Source organism: Ziziphus jujuba, chromosome 1 (assembly GCF_031755915.1).
Source record: "Ziziphus jujuba cultivar Dongzao chromosome 1, ASM3175591v1".
NCBI lineage: Eukaryota > Viridiplantae > Streptophyta > Magnoliopsida > Rosales > Rhamnaceae > Ziziphus > Ziziphus jujuba.
The window spans coordinates 29582630-29604405 of record NC_083379.1 but is presented as its reverse complement, the minus strand read 5'-3'; the positions used below and the strand labels follow the sequence as shown (position 1 = coordinate 29604405).

Here is a 21776-nt window from a genome sequence, read left to right as displayed (position 1 = left end):
AAAGACAAGCTAAATAACAAATCCTGTTGAACGGTAATATAGAGGTTGAATAAAATGCTAAAATAGGTTTGATGGATAGGCTGAATTATAAAGTTTAGTTACAGTCCAAAAACATCATACAAAATGTTTTAAAGCTTGTCAAAAATCATGATTAGATTCTCACTTTATGGCTGAAATTTGATGCTGATTCTTGTTCATATCTTTAGCTAATATTGATTATGCTCACTCATTATTGCATTGCTACTGGACCCAAAACCATTTCACAAGTTTGTTGTTGCTATCAAAGCCTTCAAATTTTCAAAACATATCAAGTGCATTAACAATTTAACCCTAAGTAAAATCATTGCTTTTGAATGCCCTACATGCAATGATACCATTAATGCCAATTATAATTTAAGATCAAATTTATAAATTATATTATTTGGCAGGGCAGATCAAGGTCAGATCAAACTGTTTGGCGTGGTGATGATGAGGGAATCCACAGACATATTAGAACTTTTTTATTTTTGGTTTTTGTGAACGTAGAGGTACTAACACATTTGATATATTAAAAGAAGAACCTGCCACTACCACAACATACAAAGGCCAAAAATCATTCCCACAGGGACTGCCTTCATATGGAGACAAGCTTAAAGGTACAACTTTCACCACCGACACGCTTCTTTCCCCATTTCTTTAATGCTCAATGTTTAGATTATTTTTATTTTTATTTTTTAAAGAGTTTGGCAAAGTGAAATTATATGTAGTGACAAGAACAAATGCAAGTGACACATGGGAACTAGTTAGGCAGATTGCCATTTATTTACCAATTAGTTCTCCTTATTTTAATATGGTAGAGAAGGGATTCAAACTCAGTTCATTTGATAAGAAAACAATTGATTTGTTAGTGGATTGTTTGGAGGGAAAATTTAGTATTTCCCTTTGTTCTATTAAGAATCAATGGCCTTTTTAATTCATTATTGCATATAGATATGTAGCAGAACTAGAACTAGTCGGCAACAAGATATTTACCAATTTATGGTACCAGATATGTTGATCTAGATTTTTAAAAATCTAAAAAGAAAAGGTGACCCCTAAGAATAGCCTATAAAGTAAGTGATATGGACATTTTTTAATGTTCATATAAGGATGTTTTTAGGATATTAATTATGTAATATGTAGATATTTAGGGTTAACTACAGTTTAATATCTTTTATTTGTAAAATTTTGTGATTCAAATTTTTAATTTTCAAAAGTAGCAATTCAAACCATAATTTTTCAATTTATTATAAACTGGGTTGCCAAATAAACTGATAACAGTTTAGTTTGATCCAGGTGATTTCTTTATTCTCTTCCCTCACAAACTCCACCACTTTCAATCCATTATAAAAAGAAATATTTGAATGAAATTAAATTCATTTATGGCATGTTTGGATAAAGATAAAGTTAGTAGAAATCTAATTCTTTTGGAAAAGTAATATATGTTCAAAAGTAAACCAATCCCTTGGACACTTTTTTTTGTTTGGATATTTATTATAAAGTGGAAAAGTAAGGATTCAAAGAATTACATTCCCTCAAATGTGGAAAAATATGTGGAAAAGTTGTTCCCATCTATATAAGTGTCATTTTGAGAATTGCAGATAAAATAGTTTTGAAATTTTTTAAAATACATATTTGCCCTTAATTTATTATATAATATTAAATTTAATTACTTATAAATCCCAACTTTTCTATTACTCACCAAATAAATCAAGAGAAAAATTAATTTTCAGAAAATTAAATTCTAAGAAACTAAATCTTGGAAATCAATTTCCTTCTCAACTTTAATACTTCCAAACAGAGCCTTTTCATATATCATGTTTACATATTCATACAAGCTTATGCTTGGAAGAAGCCACTCATTATACCATATTATACTAAATAGATATTCGTGTTATAATTCACGTCAATCTTGAGAAAAAAATAAAAATAAATAAATAGATAAGATTTTGCATCCTATTTAAAAGAAAAAAAAAAGTTTTTTGAACATGAAGAGATAAAGAAACCATTGCAATCACTGGAAAAAACCAGCCCACTAAAGGCACAAAAATACCTTTCAATCCATTATAGAAAGAAATATTTGGACCAAATTATCATCAACTTATTTGGTCAAAATTGAATATTAAGCCCATGTATAGTAAATTAAAAAATTAAACATTTATATAGTTACTTTTGAAAGTTGATGGTCTAAATTATAAAACCTATTAGTCATATGTATCAAAATGAACCTAAGAATTTATGTGTGTAACAGTTTATAGCCTTATGGGCATTGAAAGTGGTAACTTCTTTGGAGAGAAGCTGAAATGAAAAAGGAGGACAAAAGAAATATGGTTTTTGGTCAATTTCTGGGAAGTTACCAACCACTTTCAATATTAAAGAAAGAAGATTGAGAATCTTGTCTCTCATATTCCTCTTAGGTACCAAACTAGTCCCCACACTGAGTTTCTCTATCTGATTTTAAAAAAAATTAAATTAAAGTGTGGTCCTTTTTCCATTAATACATGTTCAAGGCTTTAAACAATACATTACATGGTAATGTTACTGCTTTCTCTAATAAAGGTCTGGTGGTCGAATTTCCATCCCCATTCTCCAATATCTGCAACCCAAAAAAAAAATGCTTTCATCTACGTACATCATCCTTCATATTATATTTCATCAAAAATTTTATCATGGTTTGATTTATTTTGAAAAATAAATATGGCATAGATGCAATTAACTTTGTTTTTTTCTCTCCTGTATAACTTTTTTGTCGATTTTTTTGTTGAAAAAAAAAATTAAATCCTTACATTACATGCGTTTAGTAATTTATACACTTCTACCAACTCTTGGAATTTTCAAAAGCATTTTCGATTTATATAAAGGAGTTTTTTACAATAAAATAATAATTATGTGTTAGAAATCTTTTATATATATATATGGAAATTCTATGGTGAAGACGGTCTGCATAGAGACCGCAGTATTAGTGATGATTTTTCATAGTATTAAAGCTAGTTTCTTAGAAAATCGTCACCAATACTATAAAAAATCATCACCAATACCGTGGTCCACATGAGGAACGTCCGCACTATAGACGGACTGTATATATATATATATATATATATATATATGGGGTAACATATGGAAAAAGCCTCACATGCAAGAAATACCGAATGAAGTTTGTTTGGGATAATAAAGAAATGACAATTTTTCAAATAATCATTCCCTATTAAAAATGTATTGATAACAATTTTAATAAAAAATTATTTTCTTTTTCATTGTTTTAAACAAAATTCGTCCGACATTTTCGGTAATATAATATACGAAAATTCTATGGTGAGGACGGTCCGCATAAAAACCGCAGTATTAGAGACGATTTTTTATAGTATTAACGACGGTTTTTTAGAAAATCGTCACTAATATTATGAAAAATTGTCACCAATATTGTGGTCCGTATGAAGACCGTCCGCACCATAGATTATATATATATATATATATATATATATGATATGCAAAAATATTTCAAAGGACTTTAAATTCAAAATTTCTTTATTTTGGAAATTTAAATAAAACTTAAACCTTGAAAGTCAAATATGTAATTTTGATAGAGGGACGGGGGTAGTTTCTTGGGATTTATTTTATAGCAAAGTTAGAATAAAAAAATAAAAAATGTGATTGGAAAAATAAAAAGACGAAAAAGTCACCCAACATATTGTTGTTTCAAAGAAACATTGGGATTGAAAATTTTGAAGAGAGAATCAATATTGACAATATATCCAGCTACTAATACACACAATGTGCCCCATATCTTTGTAACGTTAAAGGCACGTGACTTGCACGAGGCGCAAGACATACTGTTTGGGGAAAATGAAAATCATACCACCCAACACAAATTGCCTGCAGTGATCCACATGACCTATTTTATTCTGCTATTTTTAGTTTAACCAAAAAAGAAAAAAAAAATCCATGACAAATAATTTTATAACCATTAAAAAAATAAAATAAAAAAACATAAAATGAAATTGCTATGCTTTATATTCTAAATTATTTTATAATTTTAAGCAGCACATCTTTTTCAACCATTAATATATAGGATACCAAATTAATTCAATTAATTCAATATGAAAAAAAAAAAATGAAATCAATTATACCAATAAATGAAATAATAAACAAGTCAGTAGGTATCTATTACTTCTTATCTTGGCATATTGTTACTTTTATTGCTGAAGCAACTTTTTATTTTGGTTCTGGACAAGTTGGAATTGTTCAAACAACTTCACTTTTTAATATTTCTACAAAAAAGCATTATCTTTTTTTTCTTCCCCTTTTTTTAATGGAAAAAAGCAGTAATTAATCTAAAGCTCTACGAAATTGTTACCAATATAAAATATTAGTTTTACAGTGTTATCTAAAAGCATCTTTTGGTATAATTGCTCTTAAGTAGATATTATGTTATCTTTAAACAATATACTACAAACAAACTTGGATTAACAAAACTCAAGATTCTATAGATTTTTCAATTGAGAAAAAAAAAAAAAATTTACAAACGTGATCTAGCTTCTTGACTATTGGCCCAAGCTTTCAGAAAATTAAATTATTTTTATTACAATGAGTAATTAAATAGTGGAAATTATTGACATTTCCCAATGTCCTTAGGTAGAAGAAATTTAGAAGGGTTTGAAAAACACTTTCACATGCAACATGCACAAACATAAATGCAAAATAATGGTATCCACGAGACCATTAATTTATTCATAACATTGGTCTAAGTTCTAACCCCATGACGTGCTATCCTATCTTTGTGTGATGGATTGTACTAATATATTATAAAATGACCTAATATTTCTTTATCAATAACATTTTAGATGAACCTCCTCCCCTTCCTTGCAGATTGTGCGTGTTTTGTATATATTTTGGGGATCAGAGGCTTTAGCAGTGGCTAACTTCAGCTAACCAATATTTCTTTATATATTCATGGATGAACAAATTAGTGACAGTTGATCTAACTGGTCAACCATCGAATCTTTATTCATATATATATATATATAAAAGAAAAATTATATTACCATCTGTAAATTGTCAATAAAGTAAGGTTCCTAAACGGCATCTTGATCCTGATCTTACAGTAAAGTAATATAATTAAAGGGATTGCAGTAAGTCTTATAATTGGATCACACTTAAATATTTATTTATTATGCAGTGTGGTGTTTGATCTAGAATTTTTAACTAAAGTAAAAGTTGAAGAACAGTTTTTAAGCACTAAAAGAGGAATCTAAAAGGGCTAACAGTTTTTTGGTAAATGAAATTTCAGACACTTATACGTATAAATATAGAGACTACATATTTTTCCCACAAAAACATGTATATACATAATTTACAAAATAAAGTGATAAGAGAGTCTATTATGCATTACTATTCCCCAGGTCTGTAATCAAGCGGTAGCTCTTCTCAATAAATTAATAAAGATCTTAAACTAAATCAATCCCTAAAAGTTATTATTAATAATATCAAAAAGACTTTTGAAGAGGTTTTGTAAAACAAAGTCAAGTGGATTGGTTGAATCCTTAACCAAATCTACAATAAATAATATAACCACTACAATCAGGTCACCAAAAAAATGGTAGAAATGATGATGAGAATGGGGCTAAAAATACTACTACTAATCAAACAACTAGAATATAGAGTTTGAAACATCCAAATATGTTTCTTATTATTATAATTATTTTGTTTTCTGGGGGTAAATGAGACATCAAATTTGTTATTCAATCAACGTAAGTGTAATTACTCAATTGTTAATTTAGTCAAACCTCTCAAAGGGATCATCTCCTCTATGCCATCTTCTATTGTTTTCGTCTTTTGGACATTTTTCAGTATTTTTGACTGGAAAAAAAAATAATAATTAAAAAAAAAAAATACCACATAACCTGTGTTTTATCACTTTCAAATGTTCCGACATTTTTAGAGGTTTTATACGTGTAGAGGGCTTAAGGTATACAGGGTGAGTCATATAGGACCCACATGTGAGAGAAGCCTTGGTATGCCCATGTACATTCACCCTCTCTCCGGCTCCAAGATTTAAGATGAGTTCATAGAAATTTTTTTATCCAGGACTAATCCTGAACAAAATTTTATCCAAAATTTATCATATTACAAATAATATGATGAATATTTATCCAGAATTATTGGATAAGAGAAAAATCATACATACATATATTCAGATATATATTTATCAACGCTGCCCAGTACATAATTCTATGGATCGGTATATTCATTCCAACTGTAGTCATACAAAATACAGGATTGAATTGTGAGAACTAAAATTAAAATAAACCGTAATATTAATGTTTTCTGTTACTTAAAATTCAGCCAAAAACACTTTGCTAAACTTTACAACTATTGAAAGAAAACAAGAAAAATAAAAAGGGAAATATTTGGTATGTGGGTATTGTACAAGTTGGCAAATGCTGCAGTTCAGCATAATGAAGTAGCATGCTGTACAAGTTCCATACTGAACTCCAACAAGATTGAAAGGCTTATCAGACCACAAATTCAGCTCCTTTGCAACTCTATACCTACTTCTCAGATTGAATCTACTTGCCACTCAACCTTTTTTCATCCAAACGTCAACAAGAACAACGGAGTCTGGTTAATCACCTTCTTGTGTTAAATATGCCGAGCTTAAGTGGTCTCTCTCCTAAAGAAAGCTGGATTAGTTATTTGACATTGCTACTGTGGATTGGATGGTGTAACAATCGTTCAGACTCTTTATGCGAACCACCTATCCTGTGCTTTTCATTTTCTGCAGCTTTCTTCATTTCAAGCTCTGCTTGCTTGAGGTTTTCCTCATGGGCTTGGTTGAACATTCTTACAAAGTTGCGCAAAGTTGAAATAACTGTAGCAGTAATTAATGAGTAAAAAAATAGCACTTTTGTGACATGAAACTGAAACAAAGAAGGTTAGAAAAGTGACATTGAGGCTCGTCAAATTGGTAAAGATTAATGAGACAAAATTTATTTTTGAGAAAATAGAACTTCAATTCCTATTATATTTAGCCTAAAGGAAAAGAGTCCACCGTCTCAAAAGATGGAAGTTACTAAATTAAACAACTGAGATTTCTAAAAGCAAAATATCCACTAAAGAATGGTAGTTTTAAAACCTGAAGTTTAGATACCTTGTTCAAAGGGGCATTTGGCGGGATCTTCTCCGAAATAGACAATCAATGCATCCACATTTCTACCCTGTAAAACGTTGAGCTTTAAGTGAATAATTGCTTTACCAACTGTGAATAACAAAAAAGTTTGTAAAGTACAACATACCACAGCTGAATACATAGAAGCCAACGACCTCACTTCAGCTTCAGCAAAAATGAGGAACTCCTTTAAAGTCTAAATAACAGGAGAAAAAAGTCGCATCAAAGCTTGAAAAAATGGAGAATGGGTATAAATTCTCAATAAAAAAGCTCAACAGAAGATTACTAAGGCATAATTTTAATCATTATAGCAGCTGTGATATCATAAAAAAGCTAACCCTTTGACAAAATTATCATTTCAACTGTATAATGACTTCATCCACCTGTAAAGTGGACAGAAAGATGAGCTCAGACTATCCCACTGAAGATGGAGTTTGCTATCTCTGCCGTATGGAGAATTAAAAAAAGTAGCATTAGACTTCTTCTAGTTGCTACCATTTTACTTTATATTATTGTATATTTTTAACAGACTTATTTCACTTTCGATTATCCTTCTTCAATATTCCCTTTCTTTTCTCTATCGCTTCATTTTATATTCTTGATCTTGAAAATGAACTGCATGAATATTTTAGCAAATAAAATTAAATACCTTACAAAATCTTCTTGATATAGGACCATCATTTTCAGCAGTAGACAATTCTTGAATAACTTTCTCCAATCCTTTGCTTATAGCTTGCATTTCCTCTGCCAAAAATTTTATTTGTATCTGCATGTAAAATTACACAATGCAATCAGTAGATGCAAACTCTCAATACGTATTTCTAAAAATCAATGTCAGTGAATGGAGACAAGTATACCTTTGAAGAAGGTTCCAAGTTGGCAAGATCCTTAGAAAAATCTAGAACTTCTGGTAGTTTGTCAACAAGTACCTACAGCTTACGAAGCAAAATCAAATAAGACACAACAGTAATGCATACCATAAAACTATTTTCATGTCAAACACTTAGTATTTAAAATTAACAAGACATATCCTCCTTACATAATGCTAGAAAATAATCAAGCATAATCAGGTTTTATGGGCTTGCCAGTGTAAAGTCCAAAAATATCTCTCTCTCTGATTGCCACATCACAAAATCAGAAAAAGATGCTAGAAATTTCAATGGATATAGCTTCTAGCCTTTTCAAGACACAGAGCTATCAGTGGTTGCTTACAGGATGGAAGCTATTGAAAGTTATAACTAAAATGTGGAGTTTAGACAGTTCTGCAGATAGCTTTGTAGAACATAAATTTAATGTATGAATGGATGAATATATCTCACAACTAAATGTATCCGACCTTGCAAATGATTTTCTTTAAAACATAATACAAAAGCAATGCGTAGCAGTGTTCCAAAACAATCTAAATTACTTTACCTTACATAGGTAATGCATAAGAGTCATCTTGTTGTTCCTTGCTCGAGTCTCAGTGAGTTTTAGAAGGCTATCCAATCTAAATCCAACAGCAGACCCTAGAAAAGAATATGTGATACAGAAGTTATAGCATGAAAGCTGTCTGGAAACCAATAAAAAATGGATAGCTATGAAATAAAGACTTTTTCTTACTGAAACCGAAACTATGGTGTGAGTCATCAAGGTATGAAACTAGATCTAAAGCAACATGCTTAATAACTCACAATAGAATTGACATTGAAATAACTTATATTATATTTTCATCTTTTAAAAACTTGATACTTCAGAATTGTCTAGCATGATTTAAAAAATGTCAAATTGTATATGACTAAAAGTATGTTGTTGCACAAAGCTGAAGTACAATTTACATCATCTAACATAATGTGCTACAGAAGGCCATGCATATGAACAATCTTGATTATAATGAAAAAACCTATGCTTGAGATTCAGGCAACCTTGACTTTTGAAGTGGTATCAGCAACTAGTTGCTTGTAAATCAGTACAAAAAGGGCATGAATCTATTTTAAAAGGCAGATATAAGACATCCTACGCTGCTGAATAAACAACCAAAGACCAAGACTCTGAGTTCTAGCATGAACAACAAATATCATATTCCAATCTCTTAAAAGATATGCAGCTTAACAAGCTTTAGAAAAGTAATAAAGAAATTATTTTTTCCAGATATTATCTGGCAAAACCCAAGAATTTCCCTTAAGAGCATAGTAGTGTTAATAAAGTATAGATTTTTCATGAGATGACATGGAACCATTTTGGATCCATCTATATTTTTAAAACACAGAAATTAACAATGATGGTTACTTTCGTTTCCAAAAATCTTTAAATCCATTTTTTGTCTTTTTCCCTTTTTTTTAGCCAGCAATATGCGTACAAACGTAATAGACTAAAAAATATGAACGAAATGAAACAACATTGATTTATTAATTTCCTAAAGTAAAACTGACAAGACCAAACTATAACTGTGCTCAACTGTCCAGTTATCTTGCTGGCCGGTAAGGTTTCAGTGGCAATATCGTGGCAACTTCTCAAGTGAATAAAGAAGATGAAGTAGATCTGGAAAACCTTATTATGCATGATAGGAATGTGACAGGCGAGTTGGTATAGAAACTCTAGGAGCAGGTTACTTCAGCATTTGAATATCTATCTACCATAAACAGAAACGCTAAAATAGTTAAGGAATGCAGTCTTTTAACTGTCACTTTTACATGCATTTTGGCCATGTAAGATGTACCCAGTGGACCCGTTCATACTTCAAGGTGTTTTCGGACCTACATGCTCTAAATTGAATCAACAACAAAACACAAAGTAAATTAAATCCTTTTTCAGTATTTTTGTCATCTTCTTCCTCCTTTCTTCACCCCATGCATTATTTATCAGTATTGGCTACATTGGTGAAACTTATTACAAAACTCAATTTTTACCATGGGTGCTAAAACTAGTGTTGAACTTTCTTTGCAATTGAGGACTTTGTGTCATCAAAGTTTCTAAAAACCCACAACGAGGCAATAGGGTTTGCATAATTACTGAAAAAAGGATCTAAACCCAAAGGGTGGCTGCTGATTTTGCAAATTCAAAAATACGTCACAAAATCAGGATGGATGTATGAATGTATTAAGAGTTCTTGTTCTTTGCATGGCTATGAACTACGTGACTTCTAAACTGCATAGATGAGATCCAACATCGATTTTAGCTTTTGGGTCATTTTTCCAACTCAGCTTTGTGTATAAAATAGCAAAGATACAAACTCAATTTATTTTCAACTTACCACGGGCAGTTCCCTGGTTCAGAGCATTTCCTAATGAAAGAACTGTCTGCATGATTCTCTTCAATTTAACAGAATTTCTGATCTGATAGGAAATATCAATAGTAACATCAATGAGCTTTCAATAAATACAATTAATTTTATGAGTTTAAACCTAAGATAAAAAAGAATTACTTGCCTCTTCTGTTGCAGAATTCACAACATTCAGGCTATGTCTAAGGTCAGAGACCTGCATAATACAAAGCTAGACATCTTAAAAATGCAAAACCCAGAAATTTATGCAAGTAGGCTGATTAAATCCACTTCTTAACCTGAGAATGGAACTGTATCTTGAATAAAAAAACTCTGAGCTTAGCTTCTACACGTGGCACTTGCATTAACTCTAAGAAGAACTGCATTGAACATTGAGCAAGATGAAGCAAAAAATGATGTGAAACCAAATATCTCACAAAAACTTTCTCCAAATTGTGCAGTTATAGAAGATTAATAATTGAGCTAGAATGTTATCCAGATATAGTTCATCCTCTGACATCATGGGAACAGATAGAATGAGTTCTCCATAGTTGCAATCAACTATAGTAATAAATAACATGTCATACTCAACAAAAGACATCATTTGATATATACAGTGCCATAATCACAGGATCTGGCACCCATTTCATTTTCTTAATTATCTTTCACAAATAGAGGATTAATTAACAGGTCACTTGTTCCAAATCTAATCATGGCAAGCACAACTAATAACAAGAAGAAAGGTAAGCAGGCAAACATGAACTCTTCTTCCGAAATTTAGTCTTGGTTGATGTAACACCAAAAATGTAAGTTTTGAGTTTCTTCCAAAATCATACCGATAAAGTTTCATAATTTACCAATAGTTATGCATGTTTAATTCCACTTACACTTAAAAACTCGAGTCGAGTCCATAGCTAATAAAAGGAATCATTACACATGACATGAAACTAAGTAAAAATATAGCTCTAAGTTATGAAATCCAGAAGCGCATATGTAGTACTGCATGAGTAAGAGTATAAATTAAAAAAATCTGTGGTAGTGGTTTTGTTTTCAGACTTCTAAGGACCCTAGCTGACATTATCATATCTTGTTAATATAGTGTCTGTTTGTTGACTTGATGCACATAACTGGACTCATTTCCTACTAGCTTAAGCTTTTGGGATTAATGGTAACTTAACATGGTACTAAAGCCGATTGATCTATTTCTCCTTGTGTCTGAATCCTACGAACCCTATTCTGTGAATTTAATGTGTCAAGCTTAAGCTTTTAGATTGCTGGTAAGTTTAAATATTTGAAGAAGCATATAACAAGTTGGAGTTTAAGATAATATCTATATGCATTCCTTGTAAGATGTCAAACTGTTAATAACCTCATTCATCTTTTCTTCAAGACAAAATTTGACAAAGAAAAATTGGAATAAATTCCTACAGACCTGTTCACACTTTCCTAGCTTCTCCTTTTCTCCAGTATAGCCCTGAACACAAAAGTATAAATGAAATAATAACTTGTAAGAAATAGTTCACTGCACTATCATCAGTACCAAATGTTCATAACTCTATTAATTGTTTTCTACCTTAAGTAGTTCCATCTCCTCTTTTGTTGGACAAAACTTTATAAGGTTCTCAACTTGATCAATATCTAGTGCTGAATTTTGCAGGGCAAGCACTGAATTCTGTTTATGTTACCCAAAAGAGCATTCTTAATCAGAATACCAGAGAGAGAAAGATTCTATTATTGTGTAATGAGCTTGTTTCAATGGAACTTAGAAGAATGACAATAATGCATTAATACATTAAATTCGCATCCCTTGAGAATAAGAATTACAAGGAATATAACCAGAAAGAAGATGATGCAAGACTTCACATCAAGAAAACTTAAATTTCCTTCTCAGTTTGGACCAATCAAAATTACCAAGAAGCTTTTGTTACGGTATATTATTTAAGAGAGATAACAACAATTTATAGACATAGATTGGCTTAAGAAGGATATTAATAAGAAGCTTATTCCAACCGGTATCAGATCACAATAAGGTGTGTACCCTGCTTATTTCTCGCTTCATCACTTAAGTTGTACATACATGACAATAGAGCAAGAGCTTTTAATTGTCCATCAGTATTATCTTCCAAGAACAATGTTTTTGTTGATGAAACTACAATGCGAGTTTCCAGGGAAGACAAAAACAATAATAAAAAATTCAAAATTAAAAAATTTAAAAAAAAAATGATGAAGAACTAGCAGAACTTTTATTTTCAAAAGTGATTGCAGAAAAAGGACTTCAAAAATACTCATACAAGGCATAAGAGCACCTTAAAGTAATTGACAAATGATCTTGTATCAAACCAACAAAGAGGAAGGTGAAGAAACTTGCTGATGACATTACAGAAAAATTAAGATGCTCAAAAGTTGCTTCTGTAGAACTGAATGGTTATTCCATAGTCTCACACACACACACACACACACACACACACACACACACACACACACACACACACACACACACATACATATGCATGTAGATGGGCAGCATGGCAAAGCTCTATGATACAGATTACCATAGTAAAGAAGAACAATGCATTCACTAAGAAAACAGAAAATAGGATGTGGATCTCCCTAGCCATTTTAAAACCAATATGAGGATAAGTGGCTAAGAATAAAAATTTCTATTGCAGTTCAAACAAAATACAATTTCACTGGCTATACATAGTTCTATGATAAGGGTCTGCATAATTTTATTTCTACATTTATGGAGGTTTAATATGAAGTGAAACTTTATCACAAATGATTTACAAATTAATAGATTATAATTAAGCTTACCATCAATTCATGCAATGGAACCTTCACCTTTGAAAGCATGATTTCACAATTGTATGCCCTTCTATGGTCAATCTGCAAGCAGCAAGCACACATGAATTTTGATGATCAACTATGGTAGAAAAGTAATATTATCAACCAGATTCTCAACATCGCAACAGAATGCAAAACATGGCTGAAATAAAAATAAGGAAATTTTACAGAAGCCTACATTCAGAAGCAGGTATTTTTTTGTTCCAAAAAAGCATGTCATGGTACTTTTTTGGTTTGACATTACATATTGCATTTTTAGTGCATGTAATCTCGTTCAAAGTACTGAGCTTAGAATGAAAGAGTATTTGAAAACAAACTGAACTCAAATTCACAGGCACTCATGATAATCTGCTCTCCTTTCAGATTCTATTGTCTTCTTTCAATATTGACTACATCAAACCAAAATAGGTCCACTCCTACAGATCCCCGTATATCTAAATATCTTTAACTGCAAATCTACTCCAATGTTTTATTTTTTATTTTTAGAAGGATGATATTTTTCAAAAGTAGACATCTATAAATGAAAATAGAATGCTTTATTGGCCCTGTTGTAAATTTTATTATTTTTTGTGTCCAAACCTGTAAACAAAGGCAGGCGGCAAAAAACTAGGGAGCTATAATGAATCAAAATTTTTGCTTTGATCCAATTTTATCCTAATAGTTACCGCCGCATGACTAAAAAGTAGAATGGACACAGACAACTTCATGCAACATTATTTGTATCCCTCTTATCTGAGAGTACTAAATTACCAATTGCACTTTCTCAGTTTTATGTCCAAGTGCACCAGGCTTGCTTGATTTGCCACCATGATTTGAAATTGGAACTGCTGCTCCGAAAAGATTCTCTAGCTCTGACATGTTTATTTCTGGAGCCCTAATTGTTAAATAACACAAAGTTTGTTAGATTTAAGATACCAATGATTCATGATACAACATATAACTTCTCTTGCAACAGTATAGTACATACTTGGAAGCTTCACCAGACTTTTGAGTCTCAGCCCATAAGCTTCCTTGAACTGCTCGTGTTAATTTCAACCAATGAAGTGGCTTCAGTTTTTTGTGATTAGTTTTTGGAGTTAAAGTCCGTGATAGCCGTCCTCTAACACTACTGGGGTTACTAGATGGTGGTCCAGGTGTTTGAGAGCCAGATGGACTATTTCCATTACTAACCGGGGACATTGATCCTGGAAAAGCATTACCAGTCACTGAGACCCCTTTAATTAAAGAAGCTGGAGGAGGAGGGGCAGAAGGAACAGATGGGGAATTCTGTGATGCAAGGTGTTTAATTGAAAGAGTAGGAGCAGGAGGAGGAGGTGGTGGTGGCATTGAAGATGAGTTTGCAGAAGGTGCAGCATCCCCAGAACGAGGAGGAGGAGGTGGAGGTGGAGGAGGTCTAGCTCTAACAGACAGATTCTCCCTCAAAGGTGTAGGAGGAGGGGGAGGAGGTGAAGGAGGTGGAGGCTGTGGAGGCGTGCGAGATGGTTGTTTTTGACTGGGTAGACTTGATGAAGTAATTGCAGGAGTTGTACAAGAGTAAGGTTGATTAGAACCCGATATCGGAGTTTCAAGGCAACCTACTGGACTAATCATTGATGTGGGAGCTCCATCTGGTAAATAGGTTTTAGCATCTTTGCTAGGTGATGTAAGTTCCACTTTTGAAGTTGAAAGATTATACGATGGTAGCGGCGGCGGTGGAGGGGGTGGAGGGGGTGGAGGGGGTGGAGGGGGTGAAGGTGTAGTTTCTGCAGTCAATGAAGATTGCACTGGCTGGGGAGGTTGAGGTGTCAGTGGTGCAGTTAAAATACTATTGGCATTCTTGGAATCAGGTGCAGGTAAAACAGCTGATTCGGGATCTGAGAGAGCTGGAGCTGCTGTCTTCGAATGAGGGACAACTTCCATTCCAGGCAAGGCATGGATTTGATCACTTGGCAGTGATGCAGGTGAATCTTTTATAGAATTAAAGGTAACTGTAGTTGATTCAGAAGACTGAGATATCTCCTGGGATACTGCATCATGTGGTTGACTGGGTGGTGGAAGTGCAATTTTGAAGTCTTGGCGCTGTGTCTCCTTTTTAATCACACCAGTCTCTGGAGATTTCTTAGGTGAGAAGGCAGATTCAATTTTGGTAGAGGATATGGAGCTCTTACCATCATTATCCAATATTATAGATTTCTTTTCTTTTAGAGACTTTACTTTTTGAATCTTTTTTTGACTTGTTTCCAGCAGTAAATTGTCATGGACAACATTTGATACACTCATCTGTTGGAGCACATTGAGGGCAGCATCAGCTCTGGGATCTAACCAGTCCACATGGCTGAAGATCTCTTGAACTTTAGCAAATGCTTCCATAGGAAGACCCTCCTCCTCAAAGCATGACATACCACTTGCAACTATAGAGGCAGCAGCATCCATCTCTGTGAAAAGAATCTTCGTCCAAATGACAGCAAACAATACATTATACATCAGGAAAAAAACCAATAAAACAACAACAACCAAAATGACATGAAGAAACAAACCTCTACTCTAAAATCCTTTGGAAAATGATCTCTAGTATCCCATAACATGTCAACTTCATCACGGTTAAGCATCAAAATGTTAGACCTAATAAAAGCTGTGTTAAACATGGTGCGGAACATCATCTTTTCCCGCTCCATGTCATCACTCAAACTAATGCACTCAACCACTACATCGCCTTGAATCGAGCAATTGATGTCAATTTTAACCAGTTCACATTCTGCCTGGAAATGACAAGTCGTACAATATTAGACCATAAGGATTGAAAACAAAGAAATAGCAATGAAGAGAAAGATATGTAAACAAAAACCAGAATCCACAATGGCAAAGTTCAAAACACCACAGGTAAATTTTAACTGCAAATTCCCAAACCCCTGCTCACACTACATATAAAAGCACGTTGATAGCATACAAACCAGCAAGTTTTAACATACAACCTTGGTTTCCATTCAAAATATGTAAACCATCTAAAACTTTATGCACTATTTATCATGATAGAAAAAGAAAAGTTACCAGTTTGATACACGATTATGTATATAATCTCCTTTCTACAGTTGATAAAGAAAGAAATTTTTTTTTTTTTTTTTTTTTTTTTCTTTTGAGGGGTCCCATTGACAAAGCAAGTACAATTATTAACCAAGATACCTTGAAGATGAAACATATTTTGGCATCTTTTTTAATGTGTAGGTCATAGTAAGTTTCTTAGCAATGCAGAAATAAATAAATTTATAGTACATCTCTAAACCATTCCTCATGCCCCTTTCCACGAAGTGCCACTTCCTGAATATTGAAATGAGTCTCATATGCATAAGAAGCGGATAAGATTCTAACTGCTAGCAGGTCAAAATGTCAGATAGCGTAAAAAGACCCCCCAAAGGCAGCATATCATTGAATAGGTATGTAATAACTTATGAGATGCAAAGTATCAACATCAAATGCACCTATCCCAGCAGCAATTGTTGAGCATCCATAGATCAAAATAAAACTGCCTAAAAATTATATCACAACCATGACTTACAGTTGGAAGTTTATTTCGTAGAGATACACAAGTGATTAGAAATTCAAACACCTGGCAAGTGAGGTTACTTCTAATTTTAGATAGTTCTTCTGTATACCTACCAATTAGCTCATCCCTCTCCTTAAGTTTTCTGTTCACTTAGTTCTGCTTTCCTGAGATGGTCGTTGTATCAAAGACAAAATATTTCTGACATTTTTTCCCCCCAGTTATTTCAGTTTATGTTAGTTTTGTTTTGCTTTTTATTTTTAGCATTCCCATAACCTTCCTTACCCCCTGGCTGAGGGTAATGTGAAATGATAGAAAACAACATAAATCTATATGGATAAACATAAAGATATTCCTACAGTAGGAAAAGCTGAGGGAAATGCCTCAAAATATATAAAAATATAAATTAGCATGGCAAAGGAAAACCTGCTTGTAAGCTCGGACTAGTTTGCTTCTTTTTGGAGTTGAATATAGAACTTTGGGAGTTTGATCGGCATCACAAAAGGGATCCTGTCCATATATCCGAAATATAGGACGACAACCCCCCTGCCCATCAAAATTAGGGATAAATCTGAAAATGACACATTCCAATGAGAGTGCTCTATCAAGTGGAGGCCATTCTGACGTTACATTCCTTCTTGAGACATACTGTAGATACCTAAGTTGAGAAGGGATTGGATTCAATGGTGATATCAAACGCAAAAGCTCACTGGGAGCTTGTTTGTACACCATATCTAAGGTCCTCTGTTCCCCACTATACTGCTTCTTGTAAATCAAGAGTGCAGCCAGCATGAACGCCAAAGCTGGCCATCCACCACGTTCACAGTGCATTAATAGCAAATTATTCTGCCCAAGTGAGAGCCAACTTTCACATGACCTTAGAAAATGGTGAATCATCTCCATTTTGAGCACTGGGCAACCCTCATACTGCTTAGGATAGTCCATTATGGTCATATCATGCTCAGATAAGATATTAGCTATTTGACTTGGTGTCTCTCCCTCCCGAAAATTGAACACTAAGAATGATGCATCGGGTGAATGTTCTCGTAGTTGAATAACTACCCCATCAATATAGACCTTGTAGTTTTCTTCCTTCCATGCATCCGTAGTGAAGCAGCAATCAAAAACTATATGTAAATAAATAAACATATAACCATTACTCATGAAATTATTTTTTTTTGAAAAAAAAAAAAAAAAAAAGGTCTTCTTTGAGAATTGTTGTAAAAGAAAATTCATATGTTCTCCAACGTTGAGCTGCTAACTGAGTTTATTAGAGCCCTGAGCCTTTTTTTTTTAAAAAAAAAAAATATATATATATATATATATACACACAAATAAAAACCTAGGAATAGAACACAGAAAATCTTTAGCCTCAACTGAGTGGCAACTTATTACCTCTCCAAAGTACAAATTATGTATTACTCGTAATTTCATAATTATAACAAAATGTTAGAAAAATATAGACATCCCCACCTAACAAGTTTTAAAATTTCTTTCAACATTTTCCCAGATGTTTCTAAGCAGCCAAACATTATTGTTCATTCCAATGCTAAATTTCAGAATTCAAAATTAAATTGTTTAACACACTGCAAAATAAAAAAGTAAAAAAAAAAAAAAAAAATTCGCGTCTTTGACTCTCTAATCAAATAGTATCCATCATTTCCACAAAATAAACAAATAAAATAAATAAAACATAATCACAAAATCAATTTCAAAAACAAAAAAGAGAGATAGAGAGGGAGAGAGGAAGCAAACCATAAACTCCCTCGCAAATCTCGAGGAGACCATCGGGGGGCTTGCGGAAGAACAATTTGCGCAGCAGCGCCATTTTGAGTAGCCACGAAGCGAAGGCCCTTCAAACCCAGAAACTACGAATCCAACCAACAACTGAATTCGGTCGTTAGAAATAATAACAATGTATATGAATATACATATATATATATACAGAGCCGAATGAAGACGACGATATCTGCTTCTGTTTTTTTTTTTTTTTTTTTTTGGTTTTTTCGTAATCTTGGTATGGAAGTCTGTGCTCTGCGTTTTGAGGGGTGTGGTGGTGTCGGGTATAAACAACACAATCAGAGATTGTGTATTGAAAGAGACGACTGATTGAAAGGTTGTTGCAGTAGTAGTTTGTTACTTTGATTTCGGATTTTCGTACTTTCCAATTATTTTGTTTTGTTTTTTTTTTTTTTTTTTTTTTTTTTCCAATTCATTCCATGGTTCCAAACCCCAGCTGAAAGAAGATTTCACATCAAATACCAACCGACTTCAAAAAGTGACAGCTCTTGCCACGTGGACAACATTACCAGCCGACATTTGGATAGTTTCATAGGAGAGGAACATGTATGAAACAATCTGGTACCAATTTTAATCGTCTTGTGCCATATGAAAAAAATTTGCCAGATCATATCCAACTTTTATTTCAATTTTTTTAAAAAAAAACAGTAACCGGACGTATTCAATCAAGGGATTCATTAAATTGTAATTTTAAAGGGCTTTTATAGATTTTTTTTTTGTTTAAATATTTTGATGTATTTAAGGAATTTCAGATATTCAAGATAAATTTTAAAATATTTTTTAAAAATATATAAAAATTAAATATATCCAATTAAAATATTTTGAAAGTTTATAAAAATTATGTGATATTTAATTTTAAAAGTGATACAAATTAAAAGGTGAAACCACCTGACCTGCTAGTCCTAATGTTTGGGCAATGTCATTAACAAAGAAGGAAAAAGTTAATACCTTCTTCTTCATCTTTTGACCATACTTTTAGCATCCATAAAGAGGATCAATTATGTACCCACAATCTCACATATGAACAGACCACCTTACTTCAAGAGCCAAAATAGGAAAATATGAAGCCATTGGTCAAATATCTTTGTGAGATCAATAAGTACCATCCTCTTCCTCCAATCACAATCAATCTTTGCATACCCAAGAATCCATGAATAGCTTCAATTGGATCCCAGCAAACTCCTTGTGTCTATGTTTTACTGGAAGAGCAGAAAGCCAGCTCATCCTCCACTCAAGCCGCCAGTTCATCCTCAAAGACTCCATAAAAAGAAAATTTTGTCATTACTGATAAAATGAGGAAAAAATAGATAGATGGATGAGTCAATCCAATTGAGGTTTTTGATGATATCATTGAAGAAATAATAATGTGGCATAATTCCTAGGATCCCTACAAGTATGGTGGCTCACCAATTCCATGTTGGATTTATGCTCTTGGAGCAAGCTAATCCATAACCAGGAGCCTTGATTAATAATGGGCTATGGAATCCCCAAACTAGCTCATTAAATGATAGAGTACATTTAATTGATTATTAAGATACAAGAAAGAGTCCATTAATTGGGCCCAAAGTGTAATGAAACCCTAGGAGGATTAGGATTAGCAGTATATAAATACATTGCTTACTAGTCTCCAGAAATAGATTTTTACGTATTATTTTCTAGAGAGTATGAATTACAGTAGACAATAAAACATCTTGAGAGAAAAATAGAAACTGTGAGTTTCAGAGTATTTTTCACATTAACCTTCTTATTTCTTTTGTGATCAGGTGCACCCACACGTCGATCTGTCACTTAGAGAATAGTTTGGAAGGTTTTGTGTACAAGGTTAGTAGAATATGATAGATAGTAACATAATTTATTACATACTTTATTCGATCTCAATCAGGCTTCCGCTGTATGTATAATTCCAACAATTGGTATCAGAGCTAAGATTGAAACGGTGTGTGATAAATCGAATCCATTGTTTTTATTTTTCATGTATATGTGATGTATATTAGATATATGGCACCTAATCGTGTTATTTATAATTTTTGTATTATGAATGCATGTTTTGGTTTTGACCTTAATTCATGGTAGATTTTTGCTTGTATTTTTTTTAGGATGTAATAAGGAGGCTAATCATAAGATTAGGTTTCTTCCTTGATTGATTTATTTAATTATTTTTCCTGCAATTTTTTTTTGAATTTTTATATGTAAATTCAGATTTATTGGAAAAATATATAAAAGTACCAGAGAAAACTGTATACATATTGCGGTTCATCGTTTTTCAAGCCAATTGAAGCCGTGTTTTGACAAACCAACACCAAAAACAGACGCAAGACACAGAGAGGATCGGTGGGAGGAGGACCACCGCCGGAGACAGCTGCACGCACCCACATGCGCCACCCAAAGTGGCTGCGAGTGGCTTTCACGTGCCTGACTTCAAACGGCCCGTGGAGGCACGTGCAGCATTGGAATTTGATGATTTTTGGTCAATTGGTTCCTTTGGCGGTGATCTACTCCCTGTACAATTTCATGATGATCTGAGTTTTATGTGGTGGATGGCGGCGGTTTTGGTGCTCGGGATCAATAGGGCACATGTTAGGGTTTTGTGTTTTTTGGGCTAAAAATCCTAGAAACCAATTCTAACTTGGCCCACACTCCATAGACTTGCAAGACCTGAAGAAAAGAAGTAGTATGAGCCAGATATCAAGTTGGGCTTTTTTGGCCCTTTTGAGCTTGTAATTTTCTTTTCTAGGAAACCATCGGTTAAGGCCTATTAACTATTTTATGGATATAACATGTGATATGTGCTTACCATGCCATTTAGAATAGGTGGTGCCATATAATTGTATCATTTGATATATATGTGTGCATAATAATATTTATTTTATCTATATAATATTATTATGGAAAATCCTAATTAATTAATGTAAAATATTAAATGGGTGAAGGTTAAAAAATTAATTCAATTAATTTGAAACCTGCGGGCTCATTGAAAGTTAAATAATAAAATGGTTATTTAATGCCCCAACGGATAAGTATGATAGGATTTTATTGGATTGGATATAAAATAATTTCAAAATTTTAATGAGGTTGTACGGCCCAACATCAACAATGCTTAAATATTAAAGATAATTTTAAAATTATTAATGATTATTACATTCAATTTTAGTGACATTAAAATCCTCCCAACGAGGCTCTGTTAGTGTTAT

General features: G+C 32.8%; 1 protein-coding gene across 7 annotated transcripts; it reads right to left on the bottom strand.

Moving 5' to 3' along the window:
* Positions 1-6309: 6309 nt before the first annotated feature.
* LOC107426900 (formin-like protein 13) lies at positions 6310-19008 on the bottom strand. Of its 7 annotated transcripts, none has more exons than XM_048478971.2 (17): positions 18541-19007; positions 17212-17912; positions 15785-16006; positions 14236-15695; positions 14019-14142; positions 13239-13310; positions 11998-12096; positions 11857-11898; positions 10724-10804; positions 10591-10641; positions 10416-10497; positions 8597-8691; positions 8041-8112; positions 7833-7949; positions 7311-7379; positions 7166-7232; positions 6310-6886 (listed from the first exon to the last, which is right to left on the bottom strand). In XM_048478971.2, exons 1-17 carry the CDS (start codon positions 18611-18613, stop codon positions 6708-6710), a joined length of 3606 nt encoding a protein of 1201 aa, XP_048334928.2. In that variant the 5' UTR covers positions 18614-19007; the 3' UTR covers positions 6310-6707. The 7 variants fall into 7 exon arrangements, 2 of the variants coding, with proteins under 2 accessions (XP_048334928.2, XP_024933927.3); XR_007242440.2 differs by lacking the exon at positions 6310-6886 and adding an exon at positions 7522-7626 and having other exon boundaries at positions 7162-7232; positions 18541-19008; XR_007242444.2 differs by lacking the exon at positions 6310-6886 and adding an exon at positions 7567-7626 and having other exon boundaries at positions 7163-7232; positions 18541-19008.
* Between the last annotated feature and the right edge of the window lie 2768 nt (positions 19009-21776).

Bases quoted from the DNA above. Each gene is read 5' to 3' on its own strand.
- LOC107426900 (XM_048478971.2), bottom strand. From the start codon at position 18,613: ATGGCGCTGCTGCGCAAATTGTTCTTCCGCAAGCCCCCCGATGGTCTC. The intron at 13,311-14,018 runs GTAATTTAGTAC...TGCTGCTTGCAG, and splicing joins AAACTGAGAAAGTGCAATTG to ATTGACCATAGAAGGGCATA. The intron at 10,642-10,723 runs GTTAAGAAGTGG...TGTATTATGCAG, and splicing joins AGATACAGTTCCATTCTCAG to GTCTCTGACCTTAGACATAG.